Source organism: Balearica regulorum, chromosome 1, assembly GCF_011004875.1.
Source record: "Balearica regulorum gibbericeps isolate bBalReg1 chromosome 1, bBalReg1.pri, whole genome shotgun sequence".
Lineage (NCBI taxonomy): Eukaryota > Metazoa > Chordata > Aves > Gruiformes > Gruidae > Balearica > Balearica regulorum.
The window spans coordinates 159,479,790-159,505,496 of NC_046184.1; the positions used below are offsets into that span (position 1 = coordinate 159,479,790).

Consider the following 25,707-nt stretch of genomic DNA (forward strand, 5'->3'; position numbering starts at 1 on the left):
AAAAGCCTAGAATTAAGAAAATCTTTCCAAATTGCAGGGAATCTGCATAGCACAGCAACACACACTCACACAACAGTTCCTTCTAAATCCTCTTTCCTGTTCACATTTAGGTTTGGGGGTTTTTTCCCCCTCTCCAACCTGCTAAATAAAGTCATATTTCCTGCTGACAGCAAATGATTGGTTTACCTATAACTCCAGGGGGGTTAACTATCCTTCCTTTAAGAAGCTTTGACAATTTAACCTGCTGAGCTCACTGCACCCAAGGGAGGGTCTTACTTGCAGTTTTACTTCTGCTGCTGCTGACCACTAGTACTGACTCCACAGATAATGGATTTCAATAACAACCTCATACAGGTTAACACTTTGAGTACTAGCCATGATACTGCTTTAATTAAGTTAATACATGAAAGTCACAGTTTGGTAGAAAGTTTTAATAAATTTGGCAGTGCTTACAATAGCAGAAAAAGTGCACATGCTCACCTGTCCAGTCGCTCTGAGATAAGTTTGCCTACAAATATAATTCAGTTGGTTTATGGGTTTACGCAGCTTTTTAAGTGAGCTCAGTTTATTAGTTCCATTTCCTCTAAACATGAATTTTTCCAGCATAACTGATAATTTAATGATGGATATGAAATGGATGCCCCCAACCATGCTGGGCACAGAATGTGTCTACCTGGCATACAAATAATCTATGCAGTACAGGTAAGGGGTGTTGGGTTTGATTTTTTTCTTTGCAAGGTTTGGAGCACCCTGATGGTAGAAAAGATTAGCATTTTTATTTCCTTGAAGCTAAGTTGCCAACATTAAGAATAAATGTTTTGGCAAGCTATTAATTATGTAAAAGTTTAAAGATTTAAAAACATCTAGTTGAAAGTGGGAAATAATTCATATTTACTGAAAGCAAACATTTGACAAAATACAAGAAGTGCAGATTGGAGAGGCACATGTTTAAATGCATTTTTTAGATTAAGTATTCGCTTATTCTTTTTCAACACAGCACTTAAAAGTACACATTCACCTCAAAAACAGAGGAAAATAGGTTCTTTGTTAAAAACCTGGTATTAAATTTACCTACAAAAACATCTATTTGTTGGATTTCATTTTATTTTTTGTTAAAGTACACAATCTGACAGACAGTCTCTACAGAGGAATAATGAAGCAGCATGGGAGCCATTTAATATATTTCTTGATTAACTCATTGCCTGTCCAGTTCTCATACAGACATGTGCTCACATGTCATAATCGTCATAACTCCCATCATCCCTACAGTTAACACACAAGCTCCTTGATTAGTGCACAACTCCCAGACGAGCCATTGCTAATGCTAAATAATGCCCTTCAGCCTCCTGCGACTATACCACAGGCTCTCCAATTAAATATAATGTCTCTGATGAGCCATATTAATACAGACAAATTCCTGCCAGGGATTCTAGCCCGCTCAGTTTCACCAAAGAAGGAACTGAAATAAAGAGAAGAAAGCTGTATACATAAAAATTAGCCAAAAGAATAGTTTTGCCATGAGGCTTTAATTATAAAACTTTGCTGTCACAGGTATGTTTTTCTTGGAAGTATCCAGGAGACTGGTGTATTAATACAAGTTTACTGATAAATGGCAACGAGTAAATTACCATTTTAATAATTGAAAAGCAAGCATGTAAAACAGATAGCTTTTCAATTGGTTAATTACAATTAGTAATATTTAATCACACATGATAAAACTAACTACAGAAACCCTCAGATCACTTGCTGTTGGTGTGGCAATTATACTCAGCTGGTCTTGTGCATTAAGCATCATTTGAAACATTGGCATAGCTGTACACACCTACACAAAAGGTTTTTCAGGTTATAAATATATTTCAGTAATGACCCATGCATAAAATTGTCAAAGCTTGCACCAAGAAGCTACCACGTTTTTTAAAAGCCTGTGGTAGCATCAGAGATTATATTGCAAAGCTTGCATATTTTAAGATATTTACATATGTACCAAGCAACATTAAAATATTTTAATAATATAAAGGAGCCAGTCATGGGTAAAACATACAGGAGCCAAATTACGGTAATCCCCCCCCTTTTAAATGGGTCAAGTCCCTGGAAAACCCAACCTTTGCAGTGTACACTGGGATTCCTTAACATCTTTTAACTCAAAATCACTGCCATTAGCTGGAAACTCACTACTCATATTTTATGAAAATCATAAGGAGCTCCCAGTCCTTAGAGCAGTGAGTCTGATGTCCTTAACCCTAGTGCTGACCCTCTCACTAGAAGAGATATCAGCAAAGGACATGTAAATAGACTGCTGCAGAAGTATCCTTTAGTAGTTTTAAATATTGCTTGCAACTGCACAATTGTAAGATATTCAAATAACCCCCATGAAATTTTGATAAGCTCTTCCCCAAGGTCCTTGCACCTTCATCCTTACACTAATGCACTTCATCTTCATTTACCTGATCATTAGTTTCCACTTTGTTCAGCTGGAAACCAACACACACTAATTACTTTGACATCACAAAGTCCTATCTGTCTTCACCACCTCCCCAGACAGCAGGGAGAAATTATCAAGGGTAGGCATGATAATACCCTGATAAATGATGATTCACATCACCTCACTGTCAATCATCCAGAAGTGCTCACGCAAGATACCACTCAATCTCATTACTGAATCCTAGGGCTAAGAGTACAATACACACCAGGAGTCATATTTCAAACAGCAGGCCACCTGGGTAAGATGCAGCTCTCAGATTTTCATGAATTTTGTGGGCTTTTTGTTTTAACATGGTAAACGTCAAATATTCATATATTTTACCCTGTGTATATAGGCTGGCAGAAAAGGACATGCTGAAAGCAAGGCAATTCATCTCGAGGGTTCAAGCGAGGGGAAAAAAATCTAGGTTCTTTAGAGGGGAGAAGGACAGGTAAGTTTCATTAATTTAAGAAGAAAAATAATAAACCCATCTAAAGCTTCAAAGCTCAGTTTCATCCTTCCTGCTGAAACAATATAAATGCATTCAGAGCTCTGAAAGAAGTAATGCTACCTTTGAAACTCATTGACATAGGCAAAGTTTTCTTTTTCCCCAACAGAAAGCAGATATTCATAAAAGCAATGTTCCTGCTTCAATAAATAGCCAATGGGGGGGGGGGGGGGGGGAGGAGGGAATCAGTCAAGAAGCAAAATAAAAACTTACTAAGAACTGCTTTCTCAGAAAAGATCACTTCTTTCCCTGTTCCAAATTACTGTCATCATCCTTCCAGCTCTCAGTCCAATTAGACACAAATAAAGCAACCTCCAACAGATAAATGCCCAGGATTTGCTACTTAGTGCAGAATCTAGGAGTTCTCTGTGTTAAGGAATGTGGAGGGAACACCACACACCACCATCTCCCAGGTTTGTAACACACTCAGGATTTTTGCCCAAGGTAGATCATTCACCATCAATAAACTTGCACAATGACACACATCACACATTGAACAGTATGATCAATCACTGATGGAAAAGATGAGAGAGAAAACAGGAAGACAAGACTAAAAGAGTAAGGAGGGAAAGCATGAAGGAATTTCAAGACCATGTGTGATTCTCTTGCAAGTATGAATGATACTGCTGCATGCACACTGATGCAGCATCCAGCAACTGCCTACCCACACAACTGAGCCTGAACTTGGCAGGAACCCTCACACACACCTCCTTGCACCTCCGCTGCCCCAGACTGTTTGAAATATGATCACAGGTTCACAATGAAACCCTTGTCCCATTTCAAAGTACTCTCCTGTGGGGCTACACAGGACAGGCAGCAACTTAGAGGCTCCTGTTCAGATCGTGTTAGCGTAACATTTTAAGGAGAAACTCAGAGGACATGTTCTAAAATATATGTAAATGCAAATATAACAGAAATGCAAAGCTCCATAAAACCCCTGAATGAAGTCATTTAGGTGTGGCTGCACTACATACCCAATACACACACTATTTGAAGTCTACCTTTCAGAGCAGCTGCAGATCGCTAACAACATTCAAAAGCCAAGAGCTCTTCACAAGCTTCCTGTCAGCATATCCACTCTAACAAAAACCAGCTTCTAGCTTACACATGCACACAGATTTCTCACTCTGTGACCAACACTCCTCACCTCTTTGGCACAATTTACATTAAGGTTGGCTTATCAACCTTACCTATTATGCTAAGTATGATAGATAAGTGGTTCTACAACAATTTGGCCCAGAAAGGTTAAACACCATATGCTTGGACAACAGAACTCTCAACATTTTTTCCCCTCAAGAACCAAAAAGTCTGAAAATAACGCATAACCTATTATCTCTAGCACATCAAGCAGGGCAAAATTATGAGTAGATACAGACAGCTTTTCTCCACTGAATGCAACCTCAGTGCTTTCCTTCCTAGATTTAGAGAAGGGCTGCTAGGAGGGAACAAACTACTAAAATTGCATTTTAGTTTACAGAAGTGGAACACTTAAGACAGAAAAGAAGCAAGCAACTCAGACCAAATACAACTCCAAACAGGCTTCAAAGCTACAAAATTTTAGAAATGTTATTCAATTATGAACTTCATGTAGAAGTGTGTTAGTTTTCATTTTAACTTTAAAACAAGCAGCCACATTGATCCCAGACTTACTGCACCTCAAATTTCTTAAAGAGCATATGATTTGACTATTTGCACCTTGAAAAGGCCACTGTTGACTTAACTGCTTGAAGTCACACAATTCAAATTTCTTCCTCAGAAAGAATATTGGTGCAGAGAATACATAGGCATGCATGTCTGCAAAATTAATTTAGAACAACAGTTAATGTGTTAGCTTTACTCCCAGAAATCTGAGGGCAGAAAATTGTCATAGTGATTGTATGCTTTAGTTCAGCTGATGGAAATATATGACATTGTGGCAGTTGAAGACTTTCTTAAAAAGGCATATCTTCAAAAACTTTGTTGTAATTTCTTTGTTAGGGCTATGACAATTACTTGACAAAACAAAGCTGTCAGCTGACAGCACTGTCACTTCTTGAATCTCATTAGCCTAATTAAAAAAATAGCTTTCAGAACTAATTCATACAGAAAAACATACATGCTTATTTTTGTTAGTTAAGTTGTAAAAGAAAAATTCTCTGCAGAAACAGCAAAAAACAGGCACAAACTTTATTCTTGAGTGAATACTGAGTTGGACACATTAAGACATAAAAACTATATCTTTTAAGTTATTGAAGTTAACTTGCAGAAGAATTACAGTATTTCCTCTGAAGGAAAAAAAATTAAACAAGGAAACTGCTGTCACAAGATTCACTATTGCAGAGCTCACAATCTAAAAGTTTATCTCAATCAAGCTCCACAGATACTGAACAAGAAGCACATGATGACTTCAGGCTCAATTTAACCCATTGAATAGGCTGATTCTAAAAACTCTTCAAAACATTCAGCAAGTAGAAGTGAAATAAATTATACTTCTAATGTAACTATGTCATAAGAAAAAAATCAGATTTACCATTAAAATTCCAGTTATTACCTAAAAAATTCATATAGCTCAAGTCTCCCCCATATTATAGTCATAAATTTATATTCACAGAGAACTGTGGCATATTTTAAGGTAGCTGCAGATCCTCTACATACTCTTCTTTTATCAAAATAAAAGCTAACATTGATTTATGTAAGATCTTTATCACTAAAATGACAAAAAATACAATAGAAAAATCAATACTAATACTGTGGTCTTGTAAAATTAAAGCTTTGAATTCAGCACTTATTTACTGAATAAAGAGTCACCAAACCACTGAATTTATCAAGTATTACATACAGCAGAAAAAAATGGCTTCTCAAAAAAATGCATGAGATGTTACAGTGGTTTCCACACATCTCAATTTTTTTACTATGCTTAACAAGGTAAGCGCCACCTGAATAGTTCAACATTTCAATGAATCTTAAAAGTTATAAGCAAGAAAATCAGTAGCTTGCTGAAAGCATAGAAGAAACAAAGCAACAGCTATGATTTCACAAGTCCCAGCAGCAAGGTCACTGTGGCAGGCAGTGAGACCGCCCAAGCCCAGCCATTCTGCATTTCGTTCTCCTTTATGAAAAGGAAGGTTCAGGACATTGGCATCTGGCCTCCCACATACATAAGGTTTTCAGCCACTAAATACGTACAAGCAAGCAGCACTGTCACCCACCTTCAAAGGCACTCAGGAGTCTTTCTCACCGCATGAGTGGCCTAGGAAGAGCCGGCCAAGCCGGGCAGGCTTCCAGCACCAAGGCTTCACTGCACCAGGCAGCAGACCCGCCAGGACCCTAATGCTAGAGGAATGTCACAGTACTGAAAACTTGTTAATCACAGCTTTTTTTTTAGCTGAAGACTGGATTCCTGTTAGTCTCCAACACATTCAAAGTACCAGCTTCTCACCTCCACAGAGCACAAGCAATAGCTGGGGAATACAACTACCTTTGTTATATTCAGGAAAAGCCTTTAAGGAAAAAAAAATCTGAAACAGCAGGGAGATGCAGCCCCCAGCAGCCGCCCCACACAGTACACTTGTTTGTTAGCTCTCCTCCAAGATAAACTCCTTCACTTATTAAGCAAAGACAAGCCAAACAAAAACCAGGCTCAGCAAGTTAACTTTTGCCTGGGTTCAGGAGCATTTCTAGGAAACCAACAGTTCCAATGAAGAACCAGGAGCAGCATCCAAAAGAGCTAGTTAAGAGCAACAGCTGTACATGTTAGATCAAAACCCTCAAAAGTTGAGCTGAAGAGCTTCCAAACAGCTAGCATATGATATGCAAAATTGAAAACTTAAGCATAAGATCAGCAAAATTATATAGGAAAGTTTGTCATAAGCAAGAGCTATTAACTTTCTGGACATTATTCTTCAAATTTTACACAACTTTTATTAAAATTGAGATACAATTAGAGACTTACATGTACTCTCATTATTACCTTTTTTTTACATTCTCTGAATCACATCAGTATTTTGATAACTGTACATGCCAAGGAAAGTCCCTACTGAAGAAAGCTTCCTCAAATCTGAATCTGATAGAGGAAGCCATGAGTGACAAGCAATTTTAAAAAAATCAACATGTAAAGAAATAGGTCATACTTCCATAATAAGCATTCAAGTTATTTGTGAAGAGGCTTTCCTTTTCTTATCAAATGATGCCATAAATGGTGAAGAGATGCTTCTTTCACATTGTATAGCCAAAGACTACAGAGTAATCATATTTGCTCATGTGACAACATAATACAAATTAATTTAGTCTATTTTGCTTTTACTTGCATAAAAAGAGTTCTCTCCCCACCTTGTGAGTTTAAGAAAAAGTAATAAACAAAAGTGAACAATAACTGAGGTTGGATGGGACCTCTAAAGAGCTGATCTAATTTTTCACGCACTTTGTAGTTTGGCTAGGTTGACTACTTCACTAATTCAGCTACTAAGATACTACAAGGACACCGGTAAGAGCCCTGGTAAAGCCAAGGTAATTGTCATCCACTGCTTTTTCATCCTTGGAGCTGGTCATATCAAAGATGGCTACCAGATTACCCAGGCACGATTTGCAACAAGAACCTCACATTGACTGCTCTCAGTCGTATTCTCGTATGTATTTCTCATGTAACAAGGCATCACTTCCAAAAAAATTCACACCATATTTTTTCCAATTACTTCCCTGTAATTCTCTAGATCAAAGAAACAGTTGCCTCCTTCCAGTCATCAGGAACCTCCCACCATACTGACATTTCAAAGATATGAGAGCAATCTGCCAAAGAAATCAGCTCATTCCCTCAAGTCTCAGCTGCATCCCACCCTATGGACTTCTCTATATCCAATTACATAACACCCACTTGATCTTTCCCTACTGTCAACAGGAGTACACTTCATCTGGCACTGCAACTAGGCTCAGGGACCTAGGAGTGGACTTTCCCAAAACAAGTTACACACCGAGTATCTCAGATTTTTCCATACCCTTTACCATTGTCAGGTACTTCGCCCAATAAGCCTACATTTTCCTTTTCCTTTCTTTTACTGCTGATATATAGAAACTTCCTGTTGACCCTTCATATCCTTCAGTACGTAGTCAGATATAGCCAACACCAGCAGAGTTTTAGCTTCCTTAATTATGCCCCTTCACACTCCGACAAGTCCTTCTCCTGGGTAACTCATCCCTGCCTTTACCCACTATATACTTGCTTTCTGCACTTGAGCTCTGCTCAAGTTCCCCAGACAGCTCCTCTGCTTGGAGAAGACTATCCCTGAGTATCAGCCAGCTCGCCTGGGCCACTTCAACTTCCAAAGCATTCTCCCACAGGATCCTGGCAACCAAATCTTCGCTCAGGCCAAAAACCTGCTCTCCTGCAGTTCAGAGTTTTAATTCTGCTATTTGTCTTATTCCTCTTGGGAACCTAAACCTCACCACTCCCAGAGTGATCATCAGGCTTCACATCCCTGATCACCTCTTCCTTCTTTGTAAGGGATCCAGCACAGCATCTCTTCTAGTTAACCCATCAATCATTTGTGTCAAGAAATCATCCTCCACACATTCCAGAAGTCTCCTCAATTGCTTTTACTCTGTCTTTCCAGAAATATCAGCATGGTTAAAACCCCACATGAGTATTAAGGTCTGCAATCACAAGGCTTCCTCCAGTTTTCTAGAACTCGTTTAATCTGCTTCCTATTCTTGATCAGGTCTGTGGCAGACATCCACCACAACACAGCCTAGTGGCAGAAGTCACAGCCTTCACTATACCAATCTTCCACTTACTCAAGCATAGACACTTGCAAACTCTTGGCTCTGCAGGTTCTCTGCAAAGAATCTGTCAGTTCTTGTTTGTCCTTCCTGATCCTGCAGTCAGCTCATCTCCTCCCTGCAGCTCCTTCACCTGCAACTCAGCACCTGGACCAGAGCATACCTCACACTTGTGACGGCCCCCAGCCTCAGCACCAAGCATTTGCTACAGCCCTGAGACATGGAAGACTACAGCCTCATTCTTTCCATGTACTTTAAATATTAGTTCATGACTGCTGGCAAGATTTAATATTAACACATCTTCATTCACTCAAATCTGCTTTTCTTTCATACTTACAATATGGCAAAAGGAAAAAATGAGGCCACAGGACAACTTTTGCAGGGAATATCATAAGAAAACAGTCCTCAATATTTAACTAATATTACTTCCAAAGTGTCCTTTGGGAATATAGCATTGATACCATCTAAGAACAGACAAATACCTATTAAAAGTTTTGTTCAAAGAAAGAAATTGCACTACAAGTTTTAAGCTCCTCTGACACCTTGCTAAATGCATAGAAACCCAGTTTGATGCAGGGCCTCCACCAAGGTCTGGTTATAGTTCAGAAAGACTCTCCTGTATTCACCAAACTGGCATGTTCACCAGACATGTGCCCACCCCCTTATAAGCATACATACTGAGAAACAGGATCAGATACCCACAGATGTTTACATATCCATATTAGTGAGAAACAAGACAAAACCAAAAGCATTCCTTAGGGGATAAACAATATAACCTCTATAAGACAAGAAAGTTTGATTCAAGTTACCTTTGATATTCCACTACTGTCTTAAATCAGGGGAGGAAATTAATTCTTAATAAAAATATGACAGTCAGATGTGCCTGCAGTGTTGAAAACAATTCTAACATTTTAGGTAAGTCAATACCAAGACATACAGCTTTTCATTAACTAGCCATTAGACATTCATGTGCACAGAACTTAGTACAAGCTTTCTAACAACATTCTTCAGGATCTCCACTATTCAGCATCATGACAGAGCATTAGAAAGGAGTAGTCCAAATACCAAGCACTCACTTTCACACATCTGGAAAAGTAATGCTCTGTTTGGGATCACACAAAAAATGAAGCCACTCAACAGGAGAAACTTAAAACCGCCTCTTTTTCCCTCTGTTCTCAAGAGACAACCACTGCCAAGGTACGTAAAGAAATATCACCGTATCATCTGTACTAAGACAGGTCACCTGATCCTTGAGAAAGTGCCTATAACATACTTAGGTAAGAATCTGTCATAAAAAGTGCTAACGAACAAGAGCTGGAAGATCACCTGGTCACACCTCTTTCTGTGCAACAACACAAATCAACTGCAATCACTAGCCATGCGCCAGCATCCCACATTGCTAACTGGGATCTTATCTCTGTGCAATTCAACACAGTTGTCTCAGCTTCCATCCACATTCTTCTCCCACAGGGCGCCATTCTCCAACAGTTGTGTTACTGTGGGACCCAAGCTCGATGCGTGTTCATTGCACTGACAGCTGCATGCATTTAAGAGAACCATGGCACCCAATTATAATTTAAGATTACCATGAAAATGTAAAGAGATACAAAATGAATTTCTTATTTCATAACAGGGTTTCTAAGGCATTAGTGTGGACTAAGATTTCTTTACTACTGCAAAAAAGGGTCTTTGAAGAGAAAAAGGAAGAGTACAAAACAGCTTTAGCCAGGCAGCTCAGACTGCTCACGTGAAGAACTGTGCCACCTTTTCTTTTTCCCACTCCCCCTTTCAAAGTGCTATCATTCACTGCCCCCAACAGGTACCATCAGTGCCACACTCAATCTATGGCTGCTTCTCAGATTCATTCATAACAACTCAGGAAACTACATATGGAATAAAAAGGATGAGTACAAAGTTATAAAAGGTCAATCTTGGAGACATGCTACCTGGACAGTGATGTTCCATTACTACAGAAAGCAGACAAGGGAGATGAAATGCTTTCACAAGCAATCAGTGTGTCACAAATTTGTGACAGCTAAGCCCACATTAAAAACTGTTTCACTTTAAAAACTGCCAGCATCCTACATTACAAAGTCTGTAAAATTACAGGTCAACAGGTGAGCAGATATTAAACACTAGCTACAAAGGGACTGCAAGAATTCATAGAAGGGATTGGAAGGGACCTCTGGAGATCATCTAGTCCAACCCCCCTGCTAGAGCAGGATCACCCAGAGCACGTTGCACAGGATGGTGTCCAGACGGGTTTTGACTATCTCCAGAGAAGGAGGCTCCACAACCTCTCTGGGCAGCCTGTTCCAGTGCTCAGTCATTCTCACAGTGAGTCATTTTTCTCATATTAAGATGGAACTCCCTGTGTTCCAGTTTGTGCCCATTGCCCCTTGTCCTCTCACCAGGCACCACTGAAAAGAATCTGGCCCCCACCCTCTTGACATCTGCCTTTTAGACATTTATAAGTGTTCATAAGATCCCCTCTCAGTCTTCTCTCCAGACTAAAGAGACCCAGTTGTCTCAGCCTTTCCTCATACAAGAGATGCTCCAGTCCCCTCATCATCCTCATAGCCCTCCACTGGACTCTCTCCAGTAAGTTCTTTGTCTTTCTTGAACTGGGAAGCCCAGAACTGGACACAGTACTCCAGATGTGGCCTCACCAGGGCAGAGTAGAGGGTGAGGATAACCTCCCACAACCTGCTAGCCACACTCTTCTTAATGCACCCCAGAATACTATATACCAAATTAACATCCAGGAATGAAACTCAAGAGCATTGCCTGATTAACACAGCAAGACAGACACAGAAACCTAAAAAGGTAATATCTAAACAGAATACACGCCTCTCTATCAACCCAAGTCACCACTAAGTATAGCTATTACTTGGTACCAACTATTCAAACACATTACTATTCTTCCCCTATATTAAACAAGATACATTACGGTTTTGGACAGGGTGTAATTGGTTTGGGGTTTTTGTTGCTGGAGGTTGGGGGGGACAGACAGTGTACAAGGGTTGCATGTGAAGGTTTTAGTGGTGGGGTGGCTTCTGTGAGAAACTGCTAGAAGCTTACCCCACATCTGACAGAGCCAGTGCCAGCCGGCTCCAAGACAGACCCACCACTGGCCAAGCCTGAGCCCATCAGCCACAGTGGCTCTGAGGTAACATAGTTAAGAAGGGGGGGAAAACATGCACAACACCAAGAGCAATTGCAGCCAGAGAGAAGTGTGAGAATAGGTGAGAGGAACAACTCAACAACAGACACCAAGGTGCCTGCAGTGAAGGAGAGCAAGGAAGTGCTCCAGGCACCAGAGCAGAAATTCCCCAGCAGCCTGTGGAGGACTGGTGAGGTAGGCTGTCCCCCTGCAGCCCATGGAGGATGATGGGGAACAGAGATTCCACCTGCAGCCCATGCAGGACCCCACACCAGAGCAAGTGAATGCCCCCAAAGGAGGCTGTGACCCCATGGGAAGCCTGCACTGGAGCAGGCTCCTGGCAGGACCTGTGGCACTGTGGAGAGAGGAGCCCACGCTGGAGCAGGTTTTCCGGCAGGACTTGCGACCCCGTGGGGGACTGACACTGGAGTAGTCTGCTCCTGAACGATTGCATCCCATGGAAGGGACCCACACTGGAGCAGTTGAAGAACTGCAGCCCATGGGAAGGAGTCAGGTTGGAGAAGTTTGTGAGTGTCTCCTTTGGGAAGGTACTCATGCTAGAGCAGGGGAAGAGAGTGAAGAGGAAGGAGCAGCAAAGACATGTGATGAACTGACCACAGCTCCCATTCCCTGCCCCCCTGCACCACTCAGGGATACAGAAATCAGGAGTGAAGTTCAGCCCAGGAAGAAGGGAGGGGTAGGGGGAAGATGTTTAAGATTAGGTTTTATTTCTCAATTTATTACCAAATCAGAGTCAAGTAATTTCCCCAAGTCCAGTCTGTTTTGCCTATGACAATAATTGGTGAGTGATCTCTCCCTGTCCTTATCTCGACCTACAAGCTTTTCATTCTCTCTTCTCTGTCCAGCTGAGGAGGGGAGTGACAGCGCAGCTTTGGGTGGCACCTAGCCTCCAGCCAGGGTCAACCCAGCACAGTCCTTTTTGGCACCTAATGTGGGGCACAAGGAATTCAAGATGATAGTAACTAGGAGAGGTAATAGGCAAAACATGGATTGAACACAGCTAGAGAGTGAAGAGCAGAATGACTGTGGGGAATTTCTGTTGCTTAATTGTGGTGAAGGGATTAGGGGTGGACTGCGTGTAAATCATTCACTTTCAATGGTGTTGTGATGTTATTTTCATTTTGGCATGGGGAATTCTTTTTGTTGATGTAAGTGAAGCTTGTGAAGATTCTGTGATCAATGTGGTGAATGTGTATTTTAATGATAATTCTTAAGCGTGATTCATATAGGCAAGGGGTGTTTTTTCAGAGTCTTGTGGGTTTTGTTTGGTTGGGGGTTTTGTTGCTTCTTTAATCAACAAACAGTCAAAGCATCCAGTACTACTTTTTGTTTAAATATTTCAGGATGTAAATCTACCCTGAAAAATAATCAGGAAAGTGCCAGGGCTGTAAGCTCTTTCAGAAAATTCCTTTTTGGAAACAATTTCAAACATTTATAATTGACACTATCATTTAGAAGAATTGCTATGTTAATCTCCAGTGAAGAGCTGAAATCAGGCTTCAAGGCTGACTATACTGACCTAAAAGATTAGGCTTTAGCCATACATCAAGAGACAAGTGCTAAACTAAAAATCAGGTATGTCATACTATTTATTACTCATGTTGGCCAAGACATGAAAAAAGTTTCATGATAGAATAAGAGTTTTATCATATCATTTGCTATTTTAAGGCCTATTACCAGCAAGAAATAGACAGTCACATCAACTCCTACATAAACTGATCTTTGACAGTCCTTGCTTATTCATGCATACTCAAAAGTGCTTCCTGTCAGCTTATGACAGAAACCTGAGCTTCAAGGCCTTCATTGTAATAAACTCAATTTTAGGGAAAATTTTGATGGTGAGACATGATCAATCTAGCTAGCGGGACAACACTCATATGTATGCAGGCATGCCAGTTCAAGAAAAACAAATATGGAAGTTTTCTATTGGGGAAAATGACAGTTACTGTCCAGTTATCTAGAGCATCTTGTCTCAGAAAAAGTGAAAAATAATTTATATATGAAGCAATCAATTAAGAGGACTTCTTAATAAAATTTAAATTTAGACATACAAAAATGCATTTAGTTTAACACAGGCCTATAATCTCCACATTCAACTTTGAAGTCTATTCATTCTAAGAAATTGAGTGTGACAAATTTTGTCACTAATTTCACAGTAAGAACTTGTCATCCAAAGATAATCTTTAAACAATGATTCTGTTCCTGATTCCACACACACCCAAACTTGACAAGTTTGGAGGACAGACCTGCAGTTAGGGTTAGTTTGGTTCTGTTTGGGTTTTTTTTTCAATTAAACAGATATCACCATGTGTTTGAAACAACTATAAAAGGATGTTAGTTGCTACCTACAGACAATTCATTGGTAATAAGAGGGTAATCTCAAACTCATCCTTTTTAAATTATAATGCTACCTTGTGAAAAGTAAACAAGTGAAAGGCAGATGCTTTTTAAGAACAAGGAAAAAAGCATAACCTAAAACAACCCATAGAAGTAACATACACATCCATACCTATATCTTATACCCCACAAACTGTACTTTCCTTCTCCCTACTACACCTTCACTTTGTTTCCTGTCTCCAGTCTTGAGTTTTTTTCATCTTTCAGACACTTCGTATGTAATTCAGTTCCCTGTCTAACACCCCTCCGTAGAAAAAGAGCACCAGGATCTCATCCATGGAACCACAGCCTGTCAGCCACAGATCCCACAATACCCTGGTAGCGGTTTCTCAAGCTATACACAGCCAACAATTAAGAAAAGTATCTGGCTCTAGATACAACCCTCTTTACAAGGGTCTCTAACGATGCCTCCACTTCCCAATCCAGCTCTTCACACAGCCCCATCACATATCCCACCACTGGGGGAAAGGGAGCAGAGAAGAAAACCAGTATCAGGGATACAGGCTCATACTAACTTAAGACACTAAATCTAGACAGCCTGTCAAAAGGTTAATAGGATCCTCTCCTTTCTTCTCCTGGTTCCCAGCAATGTGTCCTGATGGCATTAACTGCTGCATTCATTAACCTACACAGGGAGTCACATCAGCTTACTCATCCACACTTCTTTCATTTTTTTTTCACTGGTCTCAGTAAGCATCCTCAATCCACTTAAAAAGCTGCACATATAGTAGTGCCAACAAAAACATCAGGTACATAACAGATCAGAAGGTAAGAAAGGGAGAGAACTGCTCTTAGGACAGTCTTAGATCAGCTGTAAGAGTCATTTCCCAAGCACTTGTGAACATTATTCACAAAAAATCTGCCTCAGGTCCATCTCGGTCTAGAAGTCATCTTAGCAGTAAAGGGAAATTCAGCCCAGGGGCTGCTGGCCAACGTTTACACCTGCACAGACAAGAAATGAGACAGTATTACTGAATAGCATTGCTCATGAATACGGCCTCAAAACAGATCATCCTTGAACATCCACAGCTACAGCTGATAATAAATAGCACCACTGGGACAACATAAACCACAGGAGCAACAGATATGAATAAGACAAGGAACTACTGGAGAGAGTCCAGTGATGGTGATGATTAGGAGACTGGAGCATCTCTTGTATAAGGAAAGGCTGAGACAACTGGGTCTCTTTAGTCTGGAGAGAAGACTGAGAGGGGATCTCATGAACACTTATAAGTGTCTAAATGGCAGATGTCAAGAGGGTGGGGGCCAGATTCTTGTCAATGGCACCCGGTGACAGGACAAGGGGCAACGGGCACAAACTGGAACACAGGGAGTTCCATCTTAATATGAGAAAAATGACTCACTGTGAGAATGACTGAGCACTGGAACAGGCTGCCCAGAGAGGTTGTGGAGCCTCCTTCTCTGGAGATAGTCAAAACCCGTCTGGACACCATCCTGTGCAACGTGCTCTGGGTGATCCTGCTTTAGCAGGGGGGTTGGATTAGATCTCCAGAGATCCCTTCCAACCCCTGCCATTCTGTGAATCTGCACAATGAAACAGTTACTGCTGAAGACCTGGGTGAAGGATAAAGTCAGGAAATAGGCCACTCAACCTCAAAGGAGAAGGAGTTCAAAGACCTTCTGGTCTTGTCTCCAAGGGGGTGAGACAGCAAGAAAAAAATGCCACTGCAGCACCTCTTACAGAGGAACACGGCATTAAGTATCTTTTTTGATCATGCTGACAATGTTTAATTGCATAAAAACTACTACATATAGCACTTTCCACCACCACTGGAAATGGCTAGAGATTAACACAAGCAAAATGGACAACAGGTGTACACCCACTTGTTTTCTTGGGGCAACTCTGTAATAAGCATAAGTCTGAGCCAGCATTATGGCAGCAGGAGCCATTGATCCAGCATCCTCAGCAAACACTCATGTCTGAGAGGAGCTGCCTGCTCTTCCTTTACCACCCAAGAGATGCAAGTCTTCAGAACAAGTGAAGCCTATGACTTCAGCCCTGCTCAGCCTGTCGCCTAGACTTTAAAGTTGATCACTAAAGTGCCTATACATCTCTTCAAATTCCAGAGCTCTGGGTACAGTGTCAGAGCCCAGCAGCCAGCAAGGCAACAGAAGTCCGTTTAACACATAGCTGACCTACTCCCAACTCACCTTACTCATACATAGCTCCAGCATCTGTCACACATTCCACCGAAATATTTTAGCATACTAAATCAGTAGAAAAATGTTAACTAACTTGTCAAATGAGGTGTTTGATGTGTTCAGAGAGCACTGAAACAGCTCAGCACAAGGTAAGGAAAGTGATAGAGCAGGAAAGGGCCCAGAAGGGCAGTACCATGCAAGCAATTAGAGCAGCTTCAGTGTACATTAGCATTTCAGTTCAAACCAGGACTGCATTCTTTTAAGTTAATGTGTTTTGGGGCAACTGAGAGGATTGTGTCTCAACTGACAGATTGTGTCTAACACAGAGATGTCTCAAAGCACATGAACTGGCTATCTTCCAGGCAAAACTCCACTAGAAGATGCAGTCCAACAGGCACATCAAACCACAACCAGCAGGCACCAACTAGAACCAAACAGATTGTAAAAGGCAGGCAGCAAGGACACCAAGTCTTCAGCATGAACCACTTCACTCTACAGATCCACTCCTGTTACTCTACACCACTTACTGATGTAGACAGTTGTCAGCACCCACAGAGGTATTTGAGTCTTCACAGGATGACCATCACTTACATCTCCTGTGCTTTACACAACTTTTCAGTAGAGCACTTGATAAAGCAAAGGGATAGGATAGTAACATCACCTCCACCATTTTCTTACAAAGAAATAACCAATATGCTGTCATGTTTTTGAAACAAAAAGGAAATACACTGAAAGAAGAGCAGGACACCAACTGCAAGTCTGACCCTAATGTTTCCCTGGTGTGATCTGGTACATTCCTACTCTGCACATCTTGCAAACAGCACCATTTATGAAGATTGAATTTCTCGAGACAGTACATGGAGGCAGAGTCCATTCTATACACTCCAGACAGTCTGGGAATAATGTGTTTAAACAAGACATTAAAATATTAGTTTCCTCTTCATATGGGTACTTGAACAGCTCTCTCCTCAGGTTATCAGAGCAAAAACTCCTGAAGTGCCATTGAGTGGCAATGAGCTGTCAAAGTGACTGAATTTCTAGTTTTGTAGCAGATGACAAAAGAAAGCTTTGCATATTTTAAAGTAGTAAACAGCAAAAAAAGAAATGAGACTTTGTCCAAACTTTACTAAGACCTCTGTACTTTAAGTTAGTTACAAGTAAAGAAAACTTACCAGTTTTGGATAAACTTCCATTTTTCAATCCAATTTTTTTTTTTTTTAGATTAAAACTTAAATGCCAAATTCCCCCACAGTATTTATTTTTGCCAATTAGATTTCTTAACAAAAGAACCTGACAGTATATCATTAGGCTGTAGGGAAGACTTCAGCAAAATTCAAAGTTTTTGTTTCAGAGAAAAGCTCAACTTGTTCACCCAAATTCATTCCGCTCAATACAGACTTGGTATAGAAGCTTACAAGCTTTGCAGTTTTCCTAAACCACATTTCCCACAACTTCCTTCTGAAATACTGCCTCAGATTCAAAGCTTAAAAAAGAAATAAAGCTAGGAAAGGAATATAGATCTTCCATTTCTAGGTCATTTGATTTTTCCCATTTTACTTCACTTAGAAGACTACAGTTTCTAGAGAACAGCTGAATTCTGTGCAATTACTTTTACATCAATAAAAGCATTTGCATCATTTTTGGTTTTATATTATCTAACAGAAAATGTGATCTGCAAAAGCTAAAAGCATTTTGAGATGTATGTTTACAGCAATTTAATAGAATAACACCTGAAGTCTTACGTGACTCGGAAAAAACCTTATGTTAAAGTTAACTAACTGTCCACTACTCCGTAAAGTTTTAGTAGTTTACATTACTTTCCCATGGGATTTTTTCAGTCATTTATAGTTCATTGCTTCGTATGGCTATAGAATCCCTGCTGTGTTAAAAAATGCCAAATAAAATTATATCTCATTCACTGCTTTATGCTATACCTTCTTTTGTTCAGATCCAATTAGTGAAAGCTTGTTCTTCATTTATCATACTTTTAGCTGATTACATTAGGCATTACAATAGTTCTCTAGCTTTCCTTGACAATGTTTGCACCATCAGTGTTACATTTATGGTTGAGGAGGCTCTTTCATCTTAACCCTCTATTCCAATCAGTTCAGGGGGAAAAAGTACATACGATTACTCTTGTTCAGCCAGAACTTCTTTGCTTGTTTTCTCATCCCAAAAATAATTCCACCAGATGTTTTAATTAAAAACATTCCCAAATTCTATTAGTCCTTCTCCCCTTTACCTATCCAAGTGTAAAAAAATTAGTCTTACAAGCTGAACTCTGAAGTTAAAAAATGAGCATTTTGAACAGTAAAAAATTTCTTTCTTTTCTATTACATCTGCTTCCCCCAAAATAACAGATGTAATAAAGAGTATTAGCCAGGATTTTTAAGACCCTAAAAAAGCATCCATTATGACCTACTTTTCTCAACATACTCAGAACCACACAAGCAACTGTATGCTCTATGGGGGTCTCAGAAGCCATTTTGTCAGGCTGCTTGCCCCAGCCACCACAATGATTTTATTTCAGGACAGTTGTTAAAGCAGCAACTTCTCTTCCACTGCATAAATAACTTCGGACATAATCTTTTCCCCAATTCACACCCCCTCCCATCTCTGCAAAGGTAAATTTAATCCAATCCCACCTAATACCATTTCCAGCTACCCGTAGCTTTGTATTAATACACAAGTACCCAAAAGCCTCTGAAGTCACCTGCCTCCTTTTAAGCTTTGCTAACATTCCCTCCCTATCACCTTAACACTTTTAACCTATAGATATCCTTCAGATCTTTGCCCATTTTTTAAATTAAAAAAAAAAAAGTATGTTTGGTGGTTTTTTTTCTTTCTTCAGGTAACCTTTATTTGGCTCAGTAGGTTGTTCAATTTTTGCCACATTCTCAATTTATTACAGTCCTTTTTGCTGCTTTCCCTCAGTATGAAAATTCCTTTGTACTGTTATAGTCTAGTTTCTTTTCATTAGCATGTAAAATTACTATGTCAATATTAATATTGCTCTAACAGCATACTCAAGACATTTGCCATTGTGTTCCACAAAAGTTAAGTCTGAAGAATGAGAAAAACTAAGTAGCATCACTAAAGGTCTATATGTATTTCAGCTATTCCCACAACCTCCATTCAGTACTGTAAACTCCACAAGGATTTCAGAGAATACTGACAAAAAAATGAAAGAAAAGTTAAAGAGTCAACAAAAAATCCAAAATAAAGTCCTAAGATAAGATTATTCACCAATGAATCTTACAGTATCTTTATTCAAAGACCAATGACTTTAAGACTACATATATCATTCCCATCCAACACCAGTGCAAATGCCTGCTTAGGTCACATACACATATGACACTGGATGGGGAATAAACTAGAATCACAGAAGAGCCTGAATTGCTGGATACCTTGTGATTGCTCACTAAAATATTTAAGGGGGGAAAACCATACACAGGGAACCCTACTTCAGTTCAATTTCAGTTCTGTTTTCACCCAGTATGACAAAGGAAAGAGTGATGTAACAGACTGTCTAGTTTACTCTCCTTTTAAAGTTATTTGTAACAATGAATTAGTTTAAAGAGTGTCAGACTATCCACACTTAAGCAAGTAACCACGCAGGTAGTGTAATATGGGGCTATTACTACATCTCAAAGGTTACTCTAAGTTCTAAACAGAAAAGTTTACCTACTCCAATTAATGTTATTTCTAAACACTTTAATCAAAAATATTTTTGTAAACGATCCCTACCTACTTCAGTCACTAAAAACCAGGTCCCACTATTTTTAGTGACGACAAACAGCTTTGGAATGTGCAACTAGTTCAACTGTATACCTTTACATCTCTTTCTGCCTTGGTTCAATGACTACCGTCATCAGGGTAGCTGCTTATGATATTCATTGCCTTTGTGATACAAGTCTTAAAGGAGTGAAGGATGTCTTGCTTAATCCTGTCAAGCACAAAATCAAAAGGATATTCACAACTCTCTTACAACATCCCACCACTGACCAAACAGGTTGTTCTTAGCTACGTAAGGATAGAGGTTCATTGGCAAGTTGCATCAGCTCCGAAGTTTGATTTCAGAGTGTTTGAGATGTTGCTACCACTGGTATAACCAAGAACACAGCTGATGATGGAACCTGAACACAAGTGAACAACACAGGACAAACATTGTTTGTTACATTACGGTAAGTAACACCCTCAAATGGCCTACGTTGGAAAGGACCTTAAAGATCACCTAGTTCCAACCTAGTTCAACCTAGTTCCAACCCCCCTGCCATGGGCAGGGACACCCTCCACTAGACCACATTGCCCAAAGCCCCATCCAACCTGGCCTTGAACACTGCCAGGGAGGGGGCATCCACAGCTTCTCTGTCTATTACAGTCTGGTGAAAGATGTTTTCTTTTTTAAACAGCTTTTTTTAGCCTATTTTCAGGATTAATTCATGCCAATGAACAAGGCTGTGCAGTGCTGCTAAACAGTGAAACCATTTATCCTAACAAAAGATACTATATACATAAGATGGAATACAAGTACCCATCAGCATGCTTCAGTTTTACTAGAGAGATCATAGATCATACAGAGTAGTTCATATTCATATCCACTTAACCCTTGGCTTCCAAATGAATTAGAATTTATCACAATGTCTGATACTCATCCATTAAGAATTCATTTCACAGTTCACTGAGCATCCACAACCTACTACACTCTCCCAGTTATGGCTACCAGATAAAATCTAGACCAAGTATACTCTTCATTCACCTAAGAATTACTTGGTATAGAAATCCAGCAGTAGGGCATTTGTCCTGCCTCAGAAAATCCAGGTTTAGTCCCTTGCTCTACCTACAGCCTATTTATATAAAACTGAGCTGGTCACGTAAGAATAGAACCACAAAAGGACTCAAAAGCACTGTCAAAGTCCAAAACTCCCAACAGATCTCACCTTTCACTTAACTCTGAAAACACCAAGTTCTAACTACTTTCACAGATAACATCAACCGTGCTTCAGTTTTTAAACATAGAGCAACCCACCACCTATATTCACAAGTCCTGTCCTGCATAAAATACACTTTTCTCCTGATGCTTGTCTGACAGATTTCTATTAGATCTTAACACATGATTTTAACTCCCTTCCAGATTTCAACAACTATGACAGACATGGGAGCACCCCCAGCCCTTTCCCCTGCAACAGTTCTTGCATGCGAGGAATAATATTTTCTTTCTAGTCAACAAGGATATGCAAGTATGACTACACTTGTTATATCAAAGGAAATTATCTTCCTATTCTTGCTAAAATATTTCTACAAGAAGAGACTACAAAACACGAAAATGGGCGACTAGCTAGACAAGTACCTTACTTGTCTAGATAGCCATTTTACCACCTTTCTGCCTGTTGCTGAATATTCAAGGAACCTCAGTATCCTCAAATGGAACAACTCCAGTAGGCTTATTCAGCACACCCAGTAGGAGAGGAAAGTAGCAAGCAATGAGTTGGATTAACCAGGCACAGGAACAATTTATATCGAGTTCTATACTATCTCCTAAGATCCTTTTTCATTGCCTTTTTTGCATACATTAGCAATAAAAACTCAGGGTTTGCTGCCACTCCTATACTTGGTGCACATATCTACCAGGTGTTACTGTCTACTTTAATCCAGGGAAAAAACAAGTTAACATTTACATAAGCAAAACACAGAAGAGATCACACAAAAACATGCTAAATACTTGTACAATCCTTGCCCTCTTGGTATCTCCCCTGCTTTCAAGCACATGGAGGAAAAGGACACACACAAAGATACTTCAGAATTGCCAACATGCCCACCGCAGTAATCAACAACCTGCATAACAGTTGCAAGTCTTGTTGAACTACTAAGAATCCCATATCCCATCTACCATTTGAATTCAAGCAGTACTTACAGCATTGGCATCAACATCACTGTGTATGGCAACTGTTTTAATCCCCATCTTCTTACACGTTTTGATGACCTACCATATAAGTAATGACAAATATCAATATTTAAAATACCAATAGTTTAAGAATTAGCTACAAAAAGAAAAAACTTAGAAGATTACATACTTACTCGGCATGCAATCTCCCCTCTGTTGGCAATAAGGAGTTTTTCAAAAGTCTGAAGGGAAAAGAATGATAAGGATTTTGAGATGAACAGAACACAAGTTTTTCCTCCCTCCAGAAACATGCATTATTTTCTCCTCCACTTCCACTAAAACCATGGTTCATCCATGAGCTTGTAACTCCAAGATCACCTATTTTTAAAAGGGTTCTGCTGATTAGCACAAAAGGTATGCTATACTAGATCAACCTAGTAAATACACAGGTTCAGAAGAAAAAAAGGTGTTGACTATTCACACCAGCATTCTCTGGATCTCCTTATCACACGCTGTGCAGAAACTAGAACTCTACAAAGGCTCTAGGAGACAGTCACATTCAGGGAAGAGACATTCATAAGCACTGTCAAATACACACCAACCACCTCTACCCTAGAAGTGTTCAAGTTGCATGTTTTTTAATGCACAGAAGATATTCAAAGGAGGCATGCTTACCATACTTTCCAGGTCTTTTTTTTAAAACTACAGAAAGAAAGATCCCACATTATGGCAGTACTCTAAAGATAATGTTTTAGAAGTTTACACTTATATTCTGCTAGGCACAGAGCAAACACCCATGCCAATGTTACCATCACTGTTGTTCTCCTGCAGTACCCCTGTGAAAGCTCCCAAATCTGCTTTGGGAAAGTGTCTGTATAAAATCTAAACCTAGCTGATTTTACTTCTACTTGGAGAATCCTGGCAGGTAACTGTGGTCAGTGCCTCTAACCAGCACAGATGACCTGGAATACAATATTAATCTGTCATGGGAGATCTTTAAAAGGCATTCCAATCATAAGGAGGAGAGTTTCCTCTCCACCTAGGGCACAAAGGTCAAAAAGACCAACACTTCTACCCTGTAGAGGCACACTTGCTGAGTTGCACCAGCCTGGCCCCTCCTTGCAGCTGAGCCTCATGTGAGGAACCTGGCAAAATCCTGCACTGCCATCATGATGCTGTTACACAACAGTAAGTAGCAACCAAAGTGCAACAGAAATCAAGTTTAGTACACCCCTGAAATTCACTGTCAGCTTTCACACTGGACTGCACTTAATGCTGTAAATATTTCTTCAATACTCTATCATGCCTGTAAGAAGTGGATAACAACCAACCAGAAATCAATAAGCCTTACACCCTAAACAAAAAACTTCCCATTAAGAGTAGTGGAGGAACAGAGTTGCTCAGCATAAAAATTTCATTGTTGAGAATAAGGGTTATTGCTGTCACTGGCCTTGCTTCTAAATATATATGTGCACCTGCTTGATTGTAAACACAAGCTGCCACTGAAAGGGGCAATCCTACTTTACCCACTTACCCCCACTGCTTTCCGCACATCAGACCTAGCAGGGATACAGCTTCAAGACACATCAGTTCAACACACTAATCAAACAGTCCTACTCTGCCTCCCACACTCCAAATCAAAAACAGGATAGGGAACCAGCAGGACTCTCCCCTTCAGGGGCAGCCTGCAGTTACACCAGATTAGGTTTATCAAACTATACCCTAAGGCATTCAATAGCTATTCTCCCTCTCCTATACCAAACAGCTGTTTTTCATATGGACTGGGAGGAACAGCATTGCCACTGCAACAATGAAAGTGTTTGTTACACCCACAGTCATTAGTTAATTTGCAGAGGGGAAGACAGGTGTAAGAGAAAGAACACAGCAAAACCCCAACAGGAATTGCTATTGACACACTAGGGTATATATTGTTTGCTCCCCTACCAAACAGGCACACTCAAGGTGCCCTTGACCAAATTTACTTCTTCAAAGCCAGGGCTGAGCTGGTATCACACAACCAGTTTAAAAATACTACCATGTGATAACATACAGAAAATAAGTAGGGAAAAAAACCCTCTAGGTAAGAGCTGCAACAAGCTTATATGGTAGATTCACAGCCAGACCTGCTGAGGAATGCATACCACTGCCTAGTATATAGGCACACCCATACCCCACTCAAAAGTTGGACCTTAAACATCCTTAAGCAAGCTCAAATTATCAGAGGTACAATTACTATAAGAACACCACAGGAGCTAGCAATTTATTTGGAGAGCTTTTTTTAGCTGGGGACCTGGTCTAAAATCCAGTGAAAAAAACAAAAGGTTTCCAACAAATTGTTCCTGAATCTAAATTTCAGCATTCTAGGTACCCAAAGCTTTTTAGGCATATAGACTCAAGGAGAAATAAAAAAGCTCCCAGATACTTGGCATTGAAAAAGTTTAACAACTCAAATACTTCATCAACTTCGTTCTTGGTATAACAGTGTTCTATTAATCAAGTATGGTCAGTGTAAGACAAGACTCTCAGTAGCAAGATGTTAAAAATACCTGACATTGATTTTATTTTTCTAATTCTGCAATAAAAACATTAACAGGAAGAGATGGGACTCTTGTTCCAGCTGTTAAAGACAAGTTTCAAGTCCACCATGTAAAAAAATCACATGCTGCTTTGAAGTAACATACACTTCTTCAGTCATTTCAACTGGCTAGCTGAAAAAGGTCTGATATGAAAGTCTTATCATTAAAAAGACAGTGGAAGAGGCAGTGAAGGGAAAAAGCAGAAAACAGCTTAAACTATTTATAGTAGCCACTGGTTGGAATGACATAGCTCCTAGTTAAGAGAAACCAAATACCCAATTATATTGTCTAAACATTGTAACAATTACATTGCCTATGCCTTTAGAAAAGGAAGACAACCTTGATTAAGCAAGGACCTTAAGAAAACAGGTTTCTTCAGAAGACTAAGCCATAGTTCTAGGTACATACTGGGTTTTCCCAGTTCACTAATACTGTTTCACTCCTGGTTAATTGCTTCTACACTGGTACATAAGGGCAAGCATATTGGTCCCGAATTGTCAGCATTTTTACACTTCAATACTAGCATACCTTTAGCCACATTATTTTTCCAAGTGTGTTACTTGAGAGGCCATGCCAAGACAATCTCCCACAAGAAAAGTTTTTCTTGGCTAGTAACTGTAAATTGAGATTGCTACTGCACAAGTCCCAAGATGAGGATTTACTACTCTCTGCAGGCCTTAAAGGCCCATCTTTATCCAAGCTCTAAAGTTCTCACCCCTGTGTCAGATCATCTAGCAATCATGCTGCTACTATTGCATACTTTTGTTTCTATTAACAAGTTTT

General features: G+C 39.9%; 1 protein-coding gene across 2 annotated transcripts in view; it reads right to left on the minus strand.

Annotated features, from left to right (window-relative positions):
* The window catches only part of PCCA (propionyl-CoA carboxylase subunit alpha), a 302,667-nt gene that overhangs the window by 268,759 nt on the left and 8,201 nt on the right, over positions 1–25,707 (minus strand). For both annotated transcript variants that reach the window (XR_012833141.1, XM_075740848.1), the window contains exons 3-4: positions 22,543–22,590; positions 22,379–22,447 (exon numbers count right to left, since the gene is read on the minus strand). Coding sequence is in view for 1 of the 2 variants with exons in the window: in XM_075740848.1 (XP_075596963.1) it covers positions 22,379–22,447; positions 22,543–22,590 (117 nt within the window). In the remaining variant the exon portion in view is untranslated. The remainder of the gene's footprint in view (positions 1–22,378; positions 22,448–22,542; positions 22,591–25,707) is intronic.